At 42.2% G+C, this 22,221-nt stretch overlaps 1 protein-coding gene across 3 annotated transcripts in view; it reads left to right on the top strand.

Annotated features, from left to right (window-relative positions):
• Positions 1–22,221, top strand: part of NLG-4 (neuroligin 4) — a 261,998-nt gene that overhangs the window by 57,582 nt on the left and 182,195 nt on the right. For all 3 annotated transcript variants that reach the window (XM_033345629.2, XM_076621322.1, XM_033345630.2), the window contains exons 3-4: positions 646–1,092; positions 2,263–2,438. In XM_033345629.2, the coding sequence (XP_033201520.1) occupies positions 845–1,092; positions 2,263–2,438 (424 nt within the window). In that variant the 5' untranslated portion in view covers positions 646–844. The remainder of the gene's footprint in view (positions 1–645; positions 1,093–2,262; positions 2,439–22,221) is intronic.

The following is a 22,221-nucleotide window of genomic DNA, read 5'->3' on the forward strand; positions in this document are numbered from 1 at the left end:
AGAATCTCAAGCAAAGTCATCGATGATTATTTTTGCGACCTTTATCCGACGTCAATTTGAGCGTTCCGCTTCAGATATTCACCATTTCCATAAAGAATGCCCTTCGTCTGCTCACGCACGTGTCCCCGCTAGTCGTTCCACTTTATCTAGTATCAAGAAACGATGAAAATTTCCTGCACGAGATGAGAATTTAAAACCAACGGCCCCGAAGCGAGATGAATAGCGTACTTCTGTGGAATTATTTTTCTGCCCAGGTTGTGGCAGAAACGGTACCGTCGATCCCACAATTTGACGCGGTTGCAAACTTCGTGATCACCAATTAAATTCTACTAACGAACTTTTATTCGTTTTTTATTTAAAGAATCACCATTGAATCACCTGTTGCGAAACGTTTTACTTCGCGATCAAATTTTTATAAAAAAGGCAAAGAGAAGGGACCTCCCTCCGCGACGAGAGATCCAGTTCCCTCGTTCGTTTCTTTCGCAAATTTCATTCAAAGCTCACAACGTGTAAAACTAGGAGAGCCGCTAATTATTCGTTGAAACTTGCGAAGGTGTGCGATATTCGGCACAGTCGATAGATGTAAAGTAGAGGACACGGGGAAAGCCGAGTTGTCGTCTGAACCGGTTGCTACTGAAATTTCAGGGAAAACCGCAAGCTTGCGTCAAGGTGGCGCGCAGTTAGCGCTTGAACAGGCCTAAATGAAGAGCGATCGTCACGGGAACAGGTGATCGATAGCGATTGCGAGGAGCCGCGTGCGACTGTGTGTGTCTGTGCGCGCGCGCGTGGTCGCACAGGGTAATCGTGGCGGTGACGCGCGGGGGTAGGGACGGAGAGGAGCAAGATGGAACTCTTCCTGATTCTCGTCTGTCTGATTGCGCCGCCCACCCTCTCGCTCTCGATCAAGAGCAAGCTCAATCCACGGATCGTTCAGACACGGTACGGCGAGGTGCAGGGGGTCATACGCTCCTTCGAGAACGCCAAGTTCCTCAAGCCAATCGACGTCTATCTCGGAATACCATACGCCACCCCTCCGATCGGGGGTAACAGATTTTCACCGACTAAGGCGCCTAGTCCATGGGAAGGAGTCAGGTAAGCAAAGAGAAAAATTTACTCGCACCAGCCATATTTACGCTATCTTTCGAACTATACCTCGATCCTCTTGTCCATTCACCTCTTCGAAGAACAACAGTGTAGCGAAGGTTTGATAGAGATTGGTAAATAATGTTGTGGATGTATAACGAAAGGATAGAGGCATAGTTCGCACGATGGCGATACACTAGAGGTTCACATAATTCTGAAATTCGAAATGATAATTGGATCATTAAGAATACAAGTTCGAACGTTCGCGATTTTTTGTTTCTGCAAATTCCAGTTCTCCTCTTGTTGCATTAATATCCGAAGGAAGCAACAAATTTTGACAAAAGAATAAATTTCGGAGGGATATTCCGGAAACCAAAATCCCTTTAATCCTGGTGTCCTTCGACGTATTTCATCGGCATATTTCCCGCAAAGTTATGCCAAACAGCTCCTTTGAAATTCGCCCAAGTATTTGGCCTTGTATTCGTGTATCCTTCCATACACACCGACCAGCTGTTTCATAGGAGTCGGCTAAAAATTTATCCAAGGAAAAGTTATGTAAACGTTGACGAAACAATTCTTTGTGCTTCTACCAGTGATTTCCAAAATGTCAGGGGAAAAAATGTGAAATTCGCGAGCCACCGTTCCCCAAAATTCTCGAATACAGGCTTTAGAATTTCCGACAGAACTAGCGATCCCTTCGTTTCCAACAACTCTCGCTCTTTCTTCCCCGACCCCCTTCCTCTCCCCTCTTCCTACTCCTCTCACTGCCAGCGAAGCAAAAACGGAAACACAATTATACACGACCTTAATCTCCATACATTACGATCTAGGGGACAAAGGTACTCGTAACGCAATACAGTCGGAACACATAATTAACTCAGCGCGGAGTACTTGGGAGCTGGACGTCGAGAGGAGAATATTCGCAAACCACATTTTTCCGAATGTTCAAGCTCACAGACTTCTTGACTGAATCAAAAATTTAATTTGAACTTTTCTAGAAGACTTCCTTTTCCTGATAATATCACTTTATCAGGTACTTGCGCTAACTTTTCTCAATTTTGTACTGCAGAAAGGAAACAGAATTAACGATCAGATTATCCATTAGATCGCGAATTCATCGGAGAGTTAAGGTGTCCGAGCGTTCGATTCGAATTGACTAAAACAAATTCTCTTTTGCAGATTATCGGACTCGGTCAGTCCTGTCTGCCCTCAAAAGCTGCCCGACATTTCAAATGAGCAAGAAGCGTTGGAGCGTATGCCAAAAGGACGGCTGGAATACTTGAAGAGGTTGCTACCTCATCTACGGAATCAAAGCGAGGATTGTCTCTATTTGAACATTTACGCACCGGCTGTAGGTGAGTAATTTTACACGTTCCCTGCCGTTAGGAAAATTAATGGCCTCGATATTCGAATGGCTTAACGGGGTCGCGAGATCGAGCTTTCGACCTGAAAGAGTCGAGATTTGCCTCGAAGTTCAGGCAGAATGTATAGAGCGGGATATAAATAATTGAACAATTATTGGAGAGCTTGTCGTAACGACGTTGAGGGAAATATGGAATGCGGAAACCTGATTGCGTGATTGCAAAAGTGAAATCATTTTGTTATTAACGTATGTATGGTGTCTTTTACAATCTGGTAAATTGACATGATTAGCAGGAATTCTATAGGGAATCGTTGGATTTGATTCGAAGTGGAATTATAACCCGACCGGTTCGATAATACAACAGTTAGTAGATGGGATGAAAAACTTGACTGAACAGTGATTCGTAATGAATCATTGTCTCGTGGCTAGCAGATTTATGAAGAAAGACGACGACCATAGGCGAATATGACTTTCACTCTGATTCTTTTTGCAACAAATTAGCGTTTGAAGCGAAGATATTCATCGGCTCGAATGAAAATACGCGCACGCCTCTCGGCCAACGGGAGCAAAGGAAATTGTAAATGAACCGGAGACCCTGGAAATCCGCTTTATGCGCGAAACTATCGTAAACGAACGCAACGTTTTAATATTAAGCATACTTGTCGATGTTGAATACCCAAGTAGCTCGGTGTTGCCTCTCTGATGTTGTAACTTTCTGAGCTCGTTCCTACCATCCACCTTCGCGCGGTATCAGTAAACATGATAAAAACACATAAAACTAGATTCCAGCAGGCGTGTTCAACGTAACTTTACATACCTCATTTTCGCTTAGCCTTTCATCGATTCCATCTCTCCAGGCAGAGAAATTTCGTTCGAAAGATGGTTGGTAGCCATCGCAAATTAATTCTTCGAAGAACGTCGTCCTACTATCTTATTTTTAACGAAGGTATCACGACTCCCTTAAAAATGCTTGGAAACTCTTTTCTCGTTACTGAATAGTCACGAAGTTATTCATTAAATTAATTTATCAGTTACTTAAGCGTATAGCTATTGCTAAACGTTTGTAAGTAACGCAAACGAAACGGCGTAAGAGGATTTGCAATTTGCAATTTGCTATTTCATTTTCGTATGAAAGCGTAAAACATCAGGCTGTATGTTAGCGACCCCCTTTTTTGCGTCTCGAGCCCTTCCCTTCAAGTTTCCCGCGCAATGTTACGTATTTCTCTGGTGCCACGCGCAACGAGTAGGGAAAAGGAACGGTTTCAATAATAATGCATCATGACGTGTTGCCTGCGAAATAGGAAATTTTACTTTTTCGCCGCGCCTTAAACTCGCTCTCAACCTACCCTCGTGTACCCCGTTTTTCTTGCAACCTCTCCCGGGCCGGAAATTGAACGGCAAAAGCGTCGGGAATGTTGCGACATATTTTTGCGAAATACGCGTGACGCGTACGCGTTTACGGCTCTCTAACTTGGAGAAAAGAGCGAAAAAAGAGAAGGATTAAGGTGTTAAGACAATAACGCAGAAATACGTCACTTTTTCATTCTGATTGTTCGTGTACTGTTGTTAATGTGTCATCGAGTGAACAGGTTTATCGATGGTAGTAGAAGATTGTTATTAAATCGTTTATTAAGAAGTAAGTAACCAGCCTACGACAATCTGTCAATATCGCCTTCTATTGAAATACTAATACGTTCGAGTTTGGACATTGTGTAACGTTCGTTATTCGAAATTACTCGTGCTTCAAACACGCTGCAAATAGCTCTGAAACCTGTTTAATTGTTAAACAACTAGTTTGTAAACCGTCGCCAGCACGAGCCATATTCCGTAATTAACCACCCAACAAATTATATCGTCGCCCACGCAAAACAAGTTAGGGCTTTTGTCGAGAACAGCTTTATACCTTTCGCGAATAAATCAACGTGGCTTAGCATCGATCCGAAGGACGAGACACGATGCTTCGACGGACGAGCTTCGTTGTACTTGTCAAAAAATCGTGTAGTCGAATGGTCTAGCAATTCCCTGATCCAACCCCTTGCTACGAGATTCGGGTCAAACCGTTTTCATCTCTTTCGTGTATCGCGGGTTGCACGTTCGCGTTTCGACAATGAAACATCGTACAGACGTAAATGTAAGCCGGAATAGGAAACCAGAACACGCTACTCTGCAAGTCTGCGCGCGAGCGTGACTACCTGCTGTCGGGGCAACTGTCCAGAATGCGAAACTGTCGCGGATGTGCTCGATCCTGTCGCCACCACTTATGGTTCTGCGATCGAAAAATAATTTAAGCGCCAGCTGCTTCGCAGCATCTATTCAACAACGTTCTCATATGTGAAACGAAATCATTAAGAATTCATTTTTTTACTAAAAATTTCCTTAACTGAAACAGCACGCGCGCAAGAAATGAAACCCTCGACTTTGCTAATACATAATTCTGTATGTGTTTAATACCACTGCGAGAGGCTAGGGCTACAAACAAAAGCAGTAACCTCTGTACCGTCGACTACCCCTAAAACGCGAACGATGGAGTAATGTATAAACCTAATCTCGTAACTTCAGCAAGATGGTCAAGCGACGGTTCGTGCAACGAGGCGCGCAGCACTGAAACAATTTCCGATCCAGCTGCCGTTTAATAATGCAGCAGCGATGCACGGGCTGTTTACAAACAGGACCGTGCATACAGATCGCTGGGAAATTTAGTAACAGCGAAAGAGCCGTCGCTGTAAGCTTTTAACATTCCGCTCTGGTTACGCCGCGCGCCGCAATCCATATAAAAGATGCATCCTGGCTAGCCAGTGGATTCACGCAGCTCGCAAACACAAGGATAATTTTATCGTTGTCACTGTTTATGAAATTCTCTTCTTTACGCGTATGCCGGTTGCTTCCTCTTACTCCCTTTGCTTGCTTTTACTGTTGGCAAAATTTCATTTTTACGGGAACGTGACAAAGAGTAACGGTTCGCTCGTTAGACTGATCATAGTCTTTGAACGCTTGACTCCACTGAACATGATTAACGTTGCTAGTGGCGACAAGGGGAATTATCGAACCGCGAATAGATTCTGTCAGAGGTCGGGAAGACGCTGCTTAAGCATTACACGTGTTTAGTGGCTTGAAGCTGGACTACGCGTGTCTAGAATCTCATGATCTTCCGACATTGGATACGTCTTGTGGGTTGTTCTACATCTTGTCGTCCAATTAGCAGAATGCCTGTTCATAGATTATCAACAAATGGAAAATGAAATCGATAAATGACTGCTTTTATATCGAATACGATAGAGTGACGGTAGAAAAGCTGCGCGCAGATCTGCATTCAAAGTATTGACTGTCAGGTCTGTAAAAGGAAAGTCTCGAACCAGGACGCTCGTAAACCGGCACCCAATGACGTGACTGGTAACGCAGGTGTTAAGAAAACGTGAACGTCAACGCCCCTGGAACGCAGTAGCAGACGGTACGTTCTTTTCCGTCAAGACAGCGTAACCCGTTCGCGCACTAGAAACCTGGCTGCTTCTTTATTGAGTTTCTTGCAATAGTTATCATGTATTTGACGCGAACTTTCAGCCTCTCGTAGCTTCTAATACGTAATATATATCGCGAAACGATGTATCGAGAGCGTTACTTATTTTTACAAATTTAGAATCGACCTAATTACGAAAATTATAATTTTCACCGATCGGACAATTTTAACGACTACGGTCATTGCATCGTCCATTCTGAGAAACGTTCGCGTTGCAGGCTTCTTCGATATGCGTATCAATATAGAAGAGAGAGAGAGAGAGAGAGAGAGAGAGAGAGAAGAAGACATTGAGATGAAATTGTAAGACAGTAGAAAGTGGTGGAGCCGTCAAACGTGAGAGCAACCGGAGAAATTCCTGAATATTTTACACGGCTCGTCTTTTACGCGAACTTTCGAATTCAACTTGGCTGACTTTCAATTCTCGTCGGAGCTTGGCTTGTATTCTTTTGAACTGAACCGGTTTTACGGTTGATCTACCATCGAGCGGAATCTACTTGAAGATCCAGATGAGTTTGATCGTGTTCTTCGCATTGAATATTTAGTTCGCGAGCTGAAATTCTGATTAAACTGTGTTCCCTCGTTTCTCGTGTTTTGGATTAACTACTTTAGCGTTATTCCGATCAATTGAATTGAAAGAAAGAAGAGACGTAGCGCGTTAGTGATTTAAAGTGGCCTGATTGGAGAGTAAAGATAAAGGTTCCGTGGCTTTCTTTCTTTCTTTCTTTGATCGATCAACTGTATTAGTCGTCTATTATAGAGTCTGATCGGAAGGTGCTCTCTAATGAAGTGCTCTGATTACTTAGACCGATTGTTTTCTCCCCATTCGATATCGATTCCTTCGTTTTACGCGACTGATTTAAAAAAAACACCATTCGCCTTTTCGATTTACGGCGCAACAAAATCACGAATTGTTTTAATCCAAATAAGAAAAACGAGTCCGGATCGATTTTCCATTTTGGAAATGTTCTTTTCAACTCTTCGAGTTTGAGCGTTCGCAACGCGGCGGAGGTGTTAAATCAATTTCGTCGACTATTCATTATTCGCGAGATTGGCCGGCTAACAAGTTCCACGGTTCGTCCAACGCACATCACGTCATAAAACAAAATTTTCTGTAGAATGTGATGTAGGACGGCTCTAATAACGACGACTCGTTTTTCCATCAAGACAGCCCCTTCTTCGAAAATAATTTAACGCCCATGAATCGTTGACTTTCGTGTTAGGTCTGACGTAATGAATAAAATGATAAAACGTAGCGGCAATTAATTATCGGGGAAACGACATTATTTAATATTACCTCCATCTGTCGCCTTCTTTTCACAAACTTTCCCCATTGAGTCAAAAGCCGTAATTTCTGAGAGTACAATTTCCAATTTCTGACAGAATAAATCCACAATCCGGAATTAATTATTTCCAGGCATTAAGCAACGTTCGACGGTTAATCGTATTTGTTTAATGCGATCATTTATGCAGAAAGGGGTCTCGAAAGGTCCAGAATTTGCATAAAATCTTCACACCGTTAAATTTCTCATCTTGGAACATTTGAAACCAGCCTCGGCTACGCACATTTACGATTTAATATCTATCAAAACTGAAGACCTTTTTCTTTATTCGATTTTCATTTTATTAACTTTCTTCTATAAAAGCTACAATCGAACATTTTCGAACTATCATACGGAGTATTCGCGACACCGAAAGACACTCGGGATAGCTTCTATTGTTTCCCCGGTATCGTATTCGAGACTTTAGCTTAATGGAAGACCGGGTGAAAGTTCGAGCTCGCTTAATGCACGGTCGCTCGTTTCTCTTCGTTTCAGAACATTCTATCCGAGTATAGAGAAAGATGGAACGTTTAACGGATCGAAGAAAACGAGGAAAGAGACTGGCAATCACACGGACACCTAATCCCATGGGTCTCTCGGCGAGACATTGCGACTTGGAACTGTGAAAGAAGAAGGTGGCAAGTTTTCCCACCCGCGTCGACTAATAATCGAATCCGCAAGTAGTCGGGGTTCGTTCGAACCGTCGATCCGAAATAGCCGGTTGCCAGGCATGAATTTCTTTGAGGGCCGTCGCCCGTGAAATTATTTGTTCGACCAGGCTGAATGAAAGATAAAGTGACTTCCCCTGTTCCTTTCGGGGCACGACCTTTTATATCGCTGATCCAGGATCCACCTAATACCCAACGATGATCAAGCACCATTTGTATTTCTCGCGCGGTTCCTCGCAACTGGCTCTCGCTCTTTCGCTACGAACGAAGGTGGAGAACGGTCTTTGGGTTTAGGAAAGCCGGGGATGGATTTATTGCTGCTGGAGACGGGTTGGAGAAAGTTTGATAAAGGAAAAATTGAGTATGGTGAGGTTTCTTGGGTGCTATTCCTACGAAGTTTTTGGAACTTTGGAAGCTCGAACTGTAGAAAATTCAAATATTAAGACGTAAATCGTTTTATTTCCTTCGCGTTCATCGAAAGTAAATCGCGGACGCGTATATTGTACATAAAATGTTGACCATGCGGAACGATGCAGGCTCATTAGCCTGCGAAGATGTCGTTTTAATTAATCACGCAGCAAAAGAGCGTCTCATGACACGTACTAATGCTTAATGAGAGAAAAAAGAGTGGAAGCTGAGTGGAAAGGAAGACATCAAAGAGCTGCAACTGGCGGCAGGTGAACGGTTACCTCATACTTGGAATACGAATTACGTTTCACAAAGAAACGCTACCCTCGTTGCCTTCTTAACTTGTACCTTTGCGCTGCTCTTACACTCTTTTCTCGCTGAAAATCGTCAGTCGAACCAACATATATTATTTTATATCGAACTCACAGCTTTTCTTCTTTATTTTTTCTCTCTTTGCGTTTTTTCCATCGAAAAGGAAAACACGACGCGTCTCTATTCTGCTGCCGGCGTGATATAAATTCTTGAAATTACTATCTGCCTGGTTGCCGCAGCGGAAAATATCGAGTCTGCAAACGAATCAAAACCGACTGACGTATTCTTATAAGGAACTCGCTGAATTCGTCGGAGCAGTGAAAAAATGATTGTTCGCTGATATTACTATAATTTCTACTGTACATACTGGTTTGAACCTTGTAACTTACTTCGTGACATGATCACTCGCTCCCGTTGAAGTTGAGGATTTGTTCAATCTAGATTCCAATTTTGATCTGGAAATACGCTTATTTGAAATATTATTTCTCCGTTTTTCACGTGAAAATTAGTAATTTCTTTTCAACAACAGAAAAGAGGCGAAATAGCTTCCAAAGATAATTAATCTTATTCAGAGAATTACTCCTCGTTTCGCTCGAAACCAATTCGGATTTTCCAGAAATGAAAATTTCACCGGTTTCGAGGTTGCTCTCCAGTTTACAGATCAGCGAGACGATCGTCGGCAACGCAAAACTCGGTACGTTGATGATCCACTTAGGTGAAAACCCGGTCGCACGACTATATGGTCGCGAACGACAGCCGAGAATTATCGTGGCGATTTAGCTGGTAAGTAGAAGCGAACTAGTAATTACGAGCTGGTTGTTTCTGCGATCGATAGCATCGTCAGCCAGCATTACGAATAGATAAACGTATATACGAGGACGTCGCGGGAACGCCACTTTCCTATTGCAACTTCTTCTTGCTCTCCTGTGCTTCCTAAAATTGAAGATCAGTCGGAATTACTCGTTGCTACTTTGAACTTCAATTTTGAAATGAACGACGAGAGCTACATTAATATTTTAATATTAGCGACTAAATGAAGAACATAATGCAAATACAAACGGGATGCTACTACGTTTTGGAGATTTTATCATTTTGTCTATCCACTGAAAATTGTTTCCTTTGTGCGTACGAGTTTCAACGCTGCTATAGTTGTTTACGTCGCGATTGTACAAAGCGGAATACAATTTCATCTCTGTAGGATACAACACAATTAGGATTTACAAAGCAAATTGTCTCTAACTCGGCTTGCATCAAACGAAAGCAGCTTTCCAAATCTTCGACATCCATCTGCAGAAAATATCTTTTGTCTGTCGTTATTAAATTAGCGAAATCGACTAATCAAAGGACTGACATAAACGATGGGAAAACGGAAGCGAAAAAGGACCGGTCGTCGCCTTGCAAGTTACACGTTGTCCCGATTAAAAAACGATTTTGAAGATGATTTATCGTCGGACTAAATTGAATCGCTAATCTAAGTTGGAGAACTTTGTCGGCCGTCCGGCTGAATTATGGCCAGCGGGAATAGAATGCTATCGACCGTTACGCGATGCCTCTCCTTCCTTCTCGATTGTCTAAAACTGAACTTCCACGGAATTGTTCAGAATCGCGGCCTTTCGACGGCCACTTGGCCCCCGTGGAACATATGGGGAAAAAGATTCGACATTTTGATTAAGAGCAGCACGGTAAAAGCACGCTGGATCCGTCGATCGTGAGAGTTATAGTGACGCGGTGAGCCGTGCAAGAAATTCTTCCGGCGGAACTTTGTTTTGCCTGCTACGGGGCTTTTACGGGAGGAATAAAATCATGAAAACTCGAATAAATTGAAAGATATTCCAAGTATGACTGTTATGTAAATCACTGCGAATATCAATGAATTTTTTCCGGACAAGGTTAGTTTTTCCTGCAATCGTTACATTACCTCGAATGTTCTACATTCTGAAATATCTAAAGGTTGAATCTTTTAGTTTCTTCCTGGATAGAGCAGTGAGTTTTGAATAACGAAATTCTTTTCGCTTTATCGTGCGACATTTTCAACGTCTACCCATCGATACGATATTATAGTGAGCGATACGAAAATTGAGTATAGCATTGGAATTATAGTATTGAGATTGGATGGAATATAGTATCGAAGCATCGGCATGGACAAAGTGAAATAAAAGACAGAAGGAAACGAGGGGTAGCAAGTGCACAGCAATCAATCACACGGTCTCCCTAACGAATCTCCGCCTCTTCGAAACCGAAACCTCGATCGTCGGCTCTTAATTACACGCCAGTCGGAAACTTGTGGCCGTACGCAATCATTCGCGCCCTAATAGCGCCATAACTTAAGTAGAACGCAGTATTTTCGTCGCAGCAGCGTGTTTAACCATCGCTGCATTCATAACTTCGTCACCCTCGCTGCTCTTTTACGTCGGCATTCCTTCGAATCTCGTTAACACGACGCTTGCTCTGATCGTGAATTAATTAAAATAAATTGTGCGTTTCGTTATTTAAGTAAACGTCTGTTGTTGGCAATCAAATTTTCGCTATTTAAAATTAGTGTTTCGCGCAAAAACACCGTTATTCTTTATACTCTTTTAGTAATTTCAGTTAATGTCGAAATTATTGTAGAAATTAATAGGAAATGACTGGAAATTCTGCAAAATTAATCTCAAAATTCTGCAGGAGTTACGTAGCTTTCATACGAGAGAGACAACGTTCGCAAACTACAGCTTCGATTGCACGTCGCGACAGGTGGAAGTCCTCACGAAGATAAGTCGTTATTATTTCTCTCGCTCGATAATCGAATTTCTTCAAGAGACTGAAGGATCGAGACCTCGTTACACGTAACCAGCTTGAACAACAATCCCTCAAATTTGCACTCTTGTATCGACAAAGGTGTTTCAATCCCTGGCTTAGCCATTGAGTATGCCATCGACTAGACCCATAGAAGAATGTGTGTTTATTGGTCGGGGAAAAAGTTTAAGTAGCTGAAAGGTGAATTATGGTTAGGCTAGGGTACGGTATACAAGTAGTAACCGGAGGGTGGTAAATACTGGATATTTTAAGTTCGCAAGGGCGGTTCGTGTTGACCCGATACGAAACAGGAATATTGATTTAACGTCGCCACGAGGGTGTTGTTAAATCTTTAACACCATAAACTGCAAGAAAATAACTCGGGACGCTTTTAAAATAAAAATAAGCTATCCGTACTTTATATTTTCTTCCAAAGGAATTTTTCTAAAATTATTTAAAGAGCTCTGCAGAGTTAGAAAACTCGGTATCTTCCTGTTCTTGAAAAATTCATAAATCACCGTTAATGCTCTTATCAGATTCCGATAAATTATAGTGGTGGCATTAATTTTCGTATCGTCTGCTTTTATTGCAACGTAGAATATTCTCGGCTACGATCGTTCCTCGTGATGGCAGAGAAATTCACGTACATACACGATTGGAGACCGGTACGTAAGCTCGTGTAAACGATACGCCAGTTCGTACGATCCGTTTGATGCGCCACCAGCCACGTATGCAAATGTCCGCCTCCTCCGAAACAACGCAACGAGAGTGTCGCGCGCATAAAACAATCGCGTCCCGGTTTGTCCGGTGAAAAAGAGACCCAGCCAGGCTGTGCATTCAGACTATATGTCCCGTTGCACGCGCATCGTGTAAAGGGTTGTTCAATTGAAACGCGACCTCGGATTTCGGGGGTAGGTGGTTAGGGTGGTGCATATTTTTCCAACGCAAAAGTAGGACAGAATTTCGTTGCCGAGACCTTTATGGAACGTCGCGTCGCACAATTCGTAATTTGGTATTCAAAATTTGTACAGACTATATTTATACGCATTGCGTGGTCGTCTCGTGGAAACTGAAACCGTGGAATCGATTACGTGAAATTTAATCTAATTTGTTCTGGAAGGTGATGGAATTCTATACTACGAACGTTTGCAGTACTGTTAATTAATCTTATGATTTTGTTACGTTAGCTCCTAAGTTAATCAGTTTGAAGAGATACGATAACAAAAGCACGGAAATTCCAAAAAATAGAGGAAAGTTTGCCATTGATCTTTGTTTTACAGGCAAAAATGAGAAAATGATACGACAAATTAAAACTGATATTTTTATTTTAATGTTTTAATGTTTCCTCGTTATGGTGTATAATGGGTTGTCAGAGTGGCGAACTTGTCTCGTGATAACATTTAATGTTCGGAGCTCGCCAATCGCGTCAATATAAAATGAAAAATGCTGTGATCTCGTAGATAATTAAAATTAACGTGCGACACGATTATAATTTCATATTCACTTACGTTTCACTCGTTGTCTCGTCGATAGAATCTCAAACACATTTCGGATTAAATTTTTGCTACATATGCTATAAAGATACCTACTGTACCGCTTTGCCGGTATAAGTGAACGACTCTGATATGGGGCAAAAAAGAGCACGAAATTGAGTGAGAAACATCGTAGGAGAAACGAAAGTGCCAGGCACTAGGGGATGTAAGCGTGAAAATTGAAAAAAGAACGATATCGCCGATGGCGCGCAGGCACTCGGACGTGAGCAACGAAGAGGGGTCGAGGACTGTCGGGGTCGAAGGAGGGTTGAACGCTCTCACCAGACAGAAGAGGGATGTAAAATTGCAAGGAGATCACAGCCCCTCTCGTCTGCTGGAAATATCCCTTTCTGTTTCATATCTTCGTGTAAATGAGAGACGAACGCCTCTATCGAGAATTGTAGTCGTACTTACGAGGAGATAGCAAGAACTGCGAAATCTCGAATGAATTAGCTGTACGTGCATTCGACGCTTTATGCCGATGGTAAGACAACCCAAAAGGATTTGAGTGAAGGGCCCTTTGTTTTCGAGAGACTAATCGAGAAATTATGTCCTTGGTGTAGTAATTTCCTACGTTTTAAACGTTTTTATTACACTTTCTGCATACAAAATTGTAAGAATATACAGGATTATTATGATAAATAAAAGCAATCAGATATTTCTCAAAATGAATTGTAAAAATTTCATATTAAAAGACACGTAATATTAAGAACTTATAAAGTGAGATATAAAATCAGTTTCTCGAAATCAAAAAACTATGCACTCAAATTCTTTTGGAGTACTTTACCATCTACCTAAAGCATCGAACGCACATACAGCCAACTGATCGAAGATTTCCCAGTTATTGCTATATTCAGGTTTCTCCGAATTTAGTGTAAACGTAAAATACGATTATCTCTCGCCAAACGCTTGGTGAGCGAATAGAAGGGACAATTACGAGCTTGCTTTGATTCTACCCACAGCGACCAAATCTGTTCTGGACATCAGTTCACGCGTATCGCTCTTTCATCGTCGCTTTTCTATCAACGATATCAGTGAGACAAGAACAGCGTTGCCCAAGCAGTCAGTCGGTTAACCCAGAAGAGCAACGATAAAATCGCGCTAGCAGAGACAATGAGCCATCGTTGACAGGCGTTCGTGGGCCGTCTTGCTTCGTTTTCATTTTCACCAGTTCGTCGCGATGTCTTCTAACTGTACCGTTTTCGCTAGACGAAACAAGGAACGACGATGCAAATTAACTTCCATATACTGGGGAGTGAAACTTCGCCTGATCCAGACAATTTAAAGTTTTTCGTCTTCTGATCGGATTGATCGAACTACCATTGTTAGAACGTTTCATCATTCTAGGAACATTTCCGGCTATCCATGGATTCTCACTCGATCAATCAAGTTTTCCAGGTCGAATCGAGGTTCCGAGTTTTTCTCTAGAGTCGGACAGTCTCGGTTTTTTTACTTTTCCTAGCTGAGGAAGATACAGGTTTTACTTGTTGGAATATCGATCTTGGAGAGAGAGAGAGAGAGAGAGAGAGAGAGAGAGAGAGAGGGATGTTGCAGTTGGGGAAACGCGAGGTTTCTTCCGGTATGAGCAGCGACCGCTTCGACGCCGCGTAAATTGCGAATGCGCTTCGTTGTTCCGACGCATTACGCGGTCCGACTGGTATTGTGAATTCAGTTTTTGTTTTCGCGGATCGAGACCGGACTCTGTTGTTTCTTGAAATGCTATAACGAACGTAATATAGAATACCGTTGTTTGCCGATGTTTTTATTCTGGAAAATGTTCGCCCACTGGAGAAATGCGCTTAATTAGGATAAGAAAGCCTGCGCGTTTTGTGGTGTTTCGAGAACCGAATTCGGAATTACTAGCTGGAGGCAAGAGGTCGGAATTGTTCGCGTTCCTGGATGAATATTAAGTACGTTCAGGTACATGGATTAACCAATAGGACTCGAAATAAGTGAGTTATGGAAGTTTAAGAAGGAAGATCAACCGATCTGATGGCGATATGAAACCTGGTCGGAATGTAAAGAGTTATCCAATATAGTTGCGCTATAAAGTACCATTAATCGACATTCCGAGAATGTACTATAAATTCATAAAGGCAGCGACGATCAAACTAAGAGATACAACAAGATCTTGGGCGGAAGGTAAAGTTTCTGCCTCTTCGCGGAAAGAAGTCACGCCGCCGTGCGCTTTAGCAACGTCTCCAGGCATACGTGCCTCGTATTTCGCTTGGTTTGATACCGTGCACGTGGAAGGGAAGCGCGTCCGGTCACGTCAGCCACTTATTTACTGATATATGTTGTCACAGCCACAAAAGAAAATCCTAGTTTCACAAGGGCGGCAAGCTTGCCTCGCGTTAAAATCGTCCATGACGTCCAGCCCACGGGAGCTTCAAATTTATAGCCCTCTCTGACGCTGAAGGGACACGTCTTAACGTACACGAGATGCTTTCTGGTTGGCACATGTGTACTTTCAATGGCAGGAATTCAATGCACGTCTCGACGGAATCGAAATCTTTGCGTGCGGTGTTGTCCAGCCTTATTGTTCGTTTTAGGCGGCATCATAAATTAGGGTCTTGGAAAAAGAATTTCTCCCTCTAATTGGAACGGTGCATCTTTGTCGTCGTAAAATTAAATTGCCTAGAAAATTATTGGCTCGTGTATTTGTATTTGCAAATTTTTCAATGTTCGAATTAAATCTAAAAGTTTAAACAAGCTCAATAATTAAATTGGAATTCTATTAATATACGGCAGTCTGCCTCATTTTATTGTACTACGTGCTATCAATCATGCAATATTGTGGCAAACGTTACAATGTAAATTTCCTTTCTTCTCGTTCCTATTGGCGGACACGTTCCATCGCGTCGCCGTCAGCTTCCGGAAGAAAGGAATTTGAATAATGCTCGTTGAAACAATGTGAACGATGTAAATAAAACGATAAGTTCCAGACTTCCAATTTTCAAGCAGTAGTATCTTTGGCAGCAGCGATCGGTTCTCTTTGGCTACGCCCCAACGCGCAACCAAGAACAGTACCTATTAAATTCTACCGACATTGAAAAATATTGCAGCGACTGCTTTCGTGCCCGTCGCAAACAATTTCTTAAATTATCGGATTGAATAAACAATTAATTAGTTTAAATGTTTAACAAGACGTACGCTTTTGCTTCGTAGAATAATTCATTACATTCCAACTACGTAATTCGTTAATCGCATCGATTCCTGCTGCGAATTCATTCTTAATCGGAAAAACCGCTTTAGGGGCATTAACAGAAGCATTGATTAACTTTTTTCATCCGCTTAATGTCATTGCTTGTGGTCGCCGTCATTCCGTTCGGTAATCGCGCTACTAATTATCAAAGTTAGAAACACCCGTCGACAGACTTATCGAGACATAGACGTTGAAGTCGACCGTTTGGCAGCCAGAAACCGCAGAACGCGGAGGCAACAGGACATTTTACCGACAATTTCTCTCGCTTTTGCACCCTCCTCAAAGCAGCCGGTCTCCTTTCGCCGCCTCTCCGCCAGACAGCCGGTCCAGAAAGCCCTCTACCAATAGCCTTGCAGCAGCGTCCTAGACTCCTTGCACTTTGTTTTGTGCCTTCCTGCCGCTCCCGTCTTATTCTACCGGCGTTTCCACCCCCGCCCTTTTCAAAGTGGCGGAGACCCGGTGGCACTGTACCGTGTTGGCAACTGTTTCGAGTACTTAAAAGAATGGCGAAAAAGTTTTGACTCGCCGCTTTCTTCGCCTTGTAACGTCCATCGCTATAGCAACCGATCAAACCAACCACCGCTGGTTAATTTTCGTCGCGCGACTTCGCAGAAAGTACGTTAGTCAAAAAATACACGAAGTCGATCAGGATTTCCTTACGAACGATTTCTAGTGAATATTTTAGATAACGGATAACGAAATCAGTTCGCCCTTGGACAAAAGTTATGCCGTAAGAGAGAGGTGTGGTAGTGGTTCCGTATTTCAGAGTCAAGCGCAGAACCAGGGGGCAGGGAGACAAGTGGGATCGGTTGCGGCGAGTATTCGCACGTAAGTACTGAGCACCAGTGAGAAGGGCGGAGCTCCTATCGGCCGTGAAAAGAGCAAAAATCCATTTGTTACCGACGAAACAGTCGCTGTGTCAGAAATTTATCGAGTTTTCGAGCATGCTTGTCCTAAACCCTGTGGAGGGTCACGATTGATCTGACAGATACGTGCGAAATCTTCTCATAAATATTTGTATTTCTAAACATCCATATCGTAAACTTCTCGACAAAGAGTATCTACCTATATGATACACTAAATTTATTTAGCTCTCAGAGGGGAGCTGGACGTAGACATATGTATATTATGCACGTTTTAATACATTCTCTACCAGAAACACACTAATATTGCGTTAATGCGAAGGATACCGTAGAGCAGAGACAGTGGTAGACGTAGAAGGAAAAGAGAGAGGAAAGAAGGACGACAGGACTAGGGAGGGCAAAGAAGGAAAGGGAAACGAGCGGAAAAAAGGAGCACGTGGGAAGTAATGGAGAGAGGAGAGGAAGGAAACAAGAAAGGAAAGAATGGAAGCACAAAGCGAGGAAAGAGAAAGAAATGGACGGAAGTGAGAAAAGAAAAATAGAAAATAAAAGAGGAAAAGAAAGACAAGAAGTAAAAGCAGATAGAGAGACAGAGTAAGCTCTTAGTAGTTACCTTTGATCCTGTTCTTGACAGAGTACAAATGGGACAACAGAAATGCTCTAATGCGTAATTAGAATTTTTATATTCTATCTCCCCGTTGCATTCGTACTACTACCTTAATTTCTTGCTTATCGTTGTCGGTACGATTTAGTTACTGTCCGTTACTCATGAACAGTTTGATATAATGCCCTAAACTAATAAAATACGATTAAATTAAAAGCAAAGCTCTAAAAACTTATCCTTCGCTTATTAAAATTATAACAGACGTTTTATACCGCTTTGGAACTTTATGGAAAATATTCAGAAAATATTAATACGAAATATTATAACACCCTTTCGACTTTGAACAATATCTGCCGTTGAATGCAGTTTCCTATATAGGTACATATACCGCATCGTATAGCCTATAATATTCTAAAATGCTTTGTTACATCGTTGTTTAGCTGTGATACGTGTTCCACCTCTGCAGCTTGTGTCCGTTCATCCATCACGCTTCGTTACTTGAACGTGATTGCTATAGCTCAGCTCCTATCGATTAAACTTTATTAGTTGGGCTCGTCTACCAATCGCCAGTGCCATATCGACGCGTCGTACGCCCTTTGCACGTAATTTACTAGCGAATAATATCAGTTCCTAGATTAAACGTTGCTTTGAGTCGCGATACTCGATCCCGATCACTATCCGGCTGACCTACACCACTTCGACTCGTCAAACCCACGATCAAAATTCAATATTTTAATGTTCAAATCGTCCAGCTACGTCGTTCGACCGCAATCATTGCTTTAACCTCGTTACTTGGCTGAGACGACCATTTGATTGAGTTTCGCCAGTAGAACGCGTGACTCTGAATTAAATTTCGCTACATCGACCGAGTAATTGAGTTCCACTGGAGCATACGTGTTGGCTTTGCCATTTCAATACCCACACCTTCGGACATCCCATTCGATTGCTCTTTGCTTAAGCATCAACTCTTCGGAGCAACGATTTATCTATTTACTTGCGTTACTTCGATACGCCAGCCGATTTATCGAGCTTCGCTACTGGTTATGTCACACTGCTGAAACCTTCCCTGAGAGCAATTCCTTCTAGAATTTCCTATTCGAATTAAATATCGGTGCCCGGTTTCCTCAATTTATTTCTGCCACGATCTTGCCACCTTAACGTTCATGTTCACCCTCGGATTTTACTTACCTCTACCTTTATCCTTCTTCTCCCACACCGAAATATATCTTTCGTTACTAAGGGGTAAAATACGTTCGGCGAGGTATGATTTCCTTCTCTTGGCACGAATGAGACGGAATAAAGGAACAAGTGGAAAGAGAAACGGTTATTTTCCAGACGAGGAATCTGACGTCGTGGCGCAGAAACGAGAGAACACGCCGGAGAAGAGTATTGACTCGTTGCAATTTCAACGCGATAGAATCTTTTTCTCCTCCCGTACACCATAGGCCCTTTCTGCTAATTGTCCCGTTTTTTACAACGTGACTCGAGTAAAATCCTCGCAAATGTAGTTTTACGTTCCTGCCAAAGTACACGTAACAGCGCGTAACAAATTGTTCAACCGGCTTATATCATTTCATCCACGTCGCTGGAAATTGAAAAGGAATACGTAATACGTTAATAATCGAGTAAAATCTCGGAATTTCTACTTTAACACCGATCAACGCCCGCTTTTTTTTCTCTTTTTTTCTTTTTTTTTCCTCAGACGGATCGATGGTGACCGATTTAGAACGACGGAAATCTGGTAGTGACGGTAATTAAATTAATCCGAGCGAAGGAGGCACGAAAATTTCTTCTCACTGGCAAACACACGGCTGAATTTATTTCGTCGGCCTGAATAGAAAAGCTCCGGTCCTTTATCGCGTTATTTTAAGAGACGACCCCTTTAATTAAAAGGTCCCTTTGCACCGGCGTACCCGGAGTGTTTGCTTTGCTTCTACAAGAAAATCTTCCAATTTCTAGAAACCCTTGCCAGCCGAACTACGTCCACCGGATAAGTTTCATTTCGAACACGAGACCCTGCAACGTGTCTGCTTTAATTTCTGCCGAAACATTTCGTTATTCCTGTCGTCTTTCTTCGCAATACGTTTAGTATTAGGTTGTCCGATAAGTTTCTTTCGTTTTATAAGAAAATAAAGGATGCACAACATTTTCCGTTTTATATTATTTTATCGAATTACGTATGATCCATTTTGTCCTATCGAACTAAAGATCACAACGTTCGACAGATCAGGTTCCATGTTTGTATAAAGATGCGTTGTTGTAAAAGACGTGTCTGTAGAAGAAAGACACTTTCCGGACAATCTCATATATAGAGTAGTCATCAGACACGATTTTAAAGATATCTTTTAGTTATTCTAAGAAAACGAGATGTAGATCAAGAAGAAATTGAAGGGAGAAAAAAGACCAATTGGCGAAAATCGATGGAAGAGGAACAATGATGGGAAACGAACCTTTTGAAATCTACCATCTTCGTACGAGAAGCATTTACGCGCAACGTCGTCACCTTCCGGCAGAAATTCTGTTTGCTGGTGCATAATTGACGATGCCGACAGAGAGAAGGGAAATATTAAATGTCGGTAGAAGAAGAGAAGCAGCCGTTTACCGGATCCTCGCCTGCACTTTCAACCCCTCCGGTCGTTGTTTATTTTTTCACGCTTTTTATCATTCCCTTACTCATCAGCGAGCGACTAAAGCGACCAGATATTAATCTGTCTCTCTCGGCTTGGAATTTCTGCTTTCTTTCTATCTCTGTTTGGTCGCAAGGGGTTATAAACCCCTCGTTGGAACGAGTTACGGAGAATGTTTCTGGGGGTGTGATCACGCGCGAACTCACACGCTTCGTCGGCTCGTTCTTTGTGGCGGGCATGAATGCTGCCACATAAAATTCACGATATTGCAAGCTACGTCACGATATATTATAAAATCGTTGCAGCGATATCCACACCTTCCCATTTTCTCTGTTCGATCGCGTCTTTTGCTATGGAGTCATCTCCTCTTTTGTTGCCTTTCCTTTTTGTTCGTCGTTTTCACAATGGTCAAGTTTACGGTAGCTACGTGTAATACAGTGAAGAATTTTACTTGCCTCGATCAATATAATCTTCTCGTTTGTTGATATTTCCTCATTTGTGTTTCCCGTATTGTTTATTTGTATTGAAAGATTTCACTCGATGGTAAATTGCGCTACATGTGGTAGGTCGTAAGCCGCGGGAACTTTTAATCGCGCATCGAACATTTTTAGAACGTTCCATGGAGCAAGTCAAGTGCGACGGAATGAAAGTGGAACCGACCATAGCTAACTCGATTCCCTTGGTCACGATAACTGTATTATTGCAGCACATTTCTAGTCATTTTGCTGTTCCAACGAGAACGTTAATGGTTCATCTCCATTTCATCGTGCGAGGATGAACCCTTGTTCGTATATTTTCCGTAAGATATTCAACTTTTTAAATTTTAATTTCTCTATCCTTTGCATCGATCGCGCAATTATCCAAGATAACGATCGAAGGACGAATACAATAGAAAAGATATACATACTGCGTCAATTAATTTAAATTAGAAGTGTTGCCTCTTCCGGCGCTCTCTATCGGAAATTTAAGAAAAGGAAATGCGTCATAGTTCATAGCGGAATGAAAGTTTTCACAGCCAGAAGATCGAAAATGGTGGAGATGTGCCATGGATATAACTATCCCGAGCAGATGGCCTGATTTTCCAGCGTTCTGAGCTCGAATGCAAGAAAAATGAACGAAGAAGAAGCGGGAAAGTGACTGGTTAGACTGCAGGGATTAGTTTCTTGAGAAAGGTTGTAAGGATTCCTTAGATGAATGTCCTTTGACGTTTTCATCTTGTCCCACGAAATAACCACTCTCTAACGGTTTTATCGCTGGAAACAGAAACGTAATTAGGACCTAGCCGAAATGACGTGACGATTCCTTGCTTCTTGCCTGGGAATTATACTTCCCTTGGCCGAATTCAGACGGGTTAAGGAGATTGAGGTGCCTCGTGAGACTCGACGAGATTCTGGTCCTCCGGTGGCTTCTTGAGTGGCTCTTAATGAGAGGCTCCTAGTAATTCTTCTGGCACTCGTGTTGACAGTACTCTTCTATGAGTGTTCAGCCACTTTTCGTGGCTAATGGCAAGTTATAGGACGAAGGTTAGTCATGTAGTTTGATAATCGTTTATCGTGTGTAGAAGCATAAACTATCTCGCAAGTTAAGTGAATTATCATGCAATTGACTTTGATTTGGAAACGAATAAAATAGATTTCTGTATTGAGAAATATTCTTCGTTTACCTAGTATGGTTCAGAAGTAATAAGCACAATTATTCGTGTATTTTCCATGCGTTTCTCGTATTTCGTATCTCCGCTGTAACCATAGTAACTTGCGAAAATAAGCCCAAACTTGATGTACCTAAAAAGCGTTTCTTGACTTCGCCTTCGCAAACTGAACTCGCCGATAAGAAGCGGACCGTTTCGTTGGGGTACGATTTAAAAATCCATTTTCGTGTCATTCGGCACGAAGATAGGACGCGCGACGCTGTCAGGAAATGAAATTGGAAGGTTGCATCCGGAAGCAGA

The sequence above is a fragment of the Bombus vancouverensis genome, chromosome 9, assembly GCF_051014615.1.
Source record: "Bombus vancouverensis nearcticus chromosome 9, iyBomVanc1_principal, whole genome shotgun sequence".
Classification (NCBI taxonomy): Eukaryota; Metazoa; Arthropoda; class Insecta; order Hymenoptera; family Apidae; genus Bombus; species Bombus vancouverensis.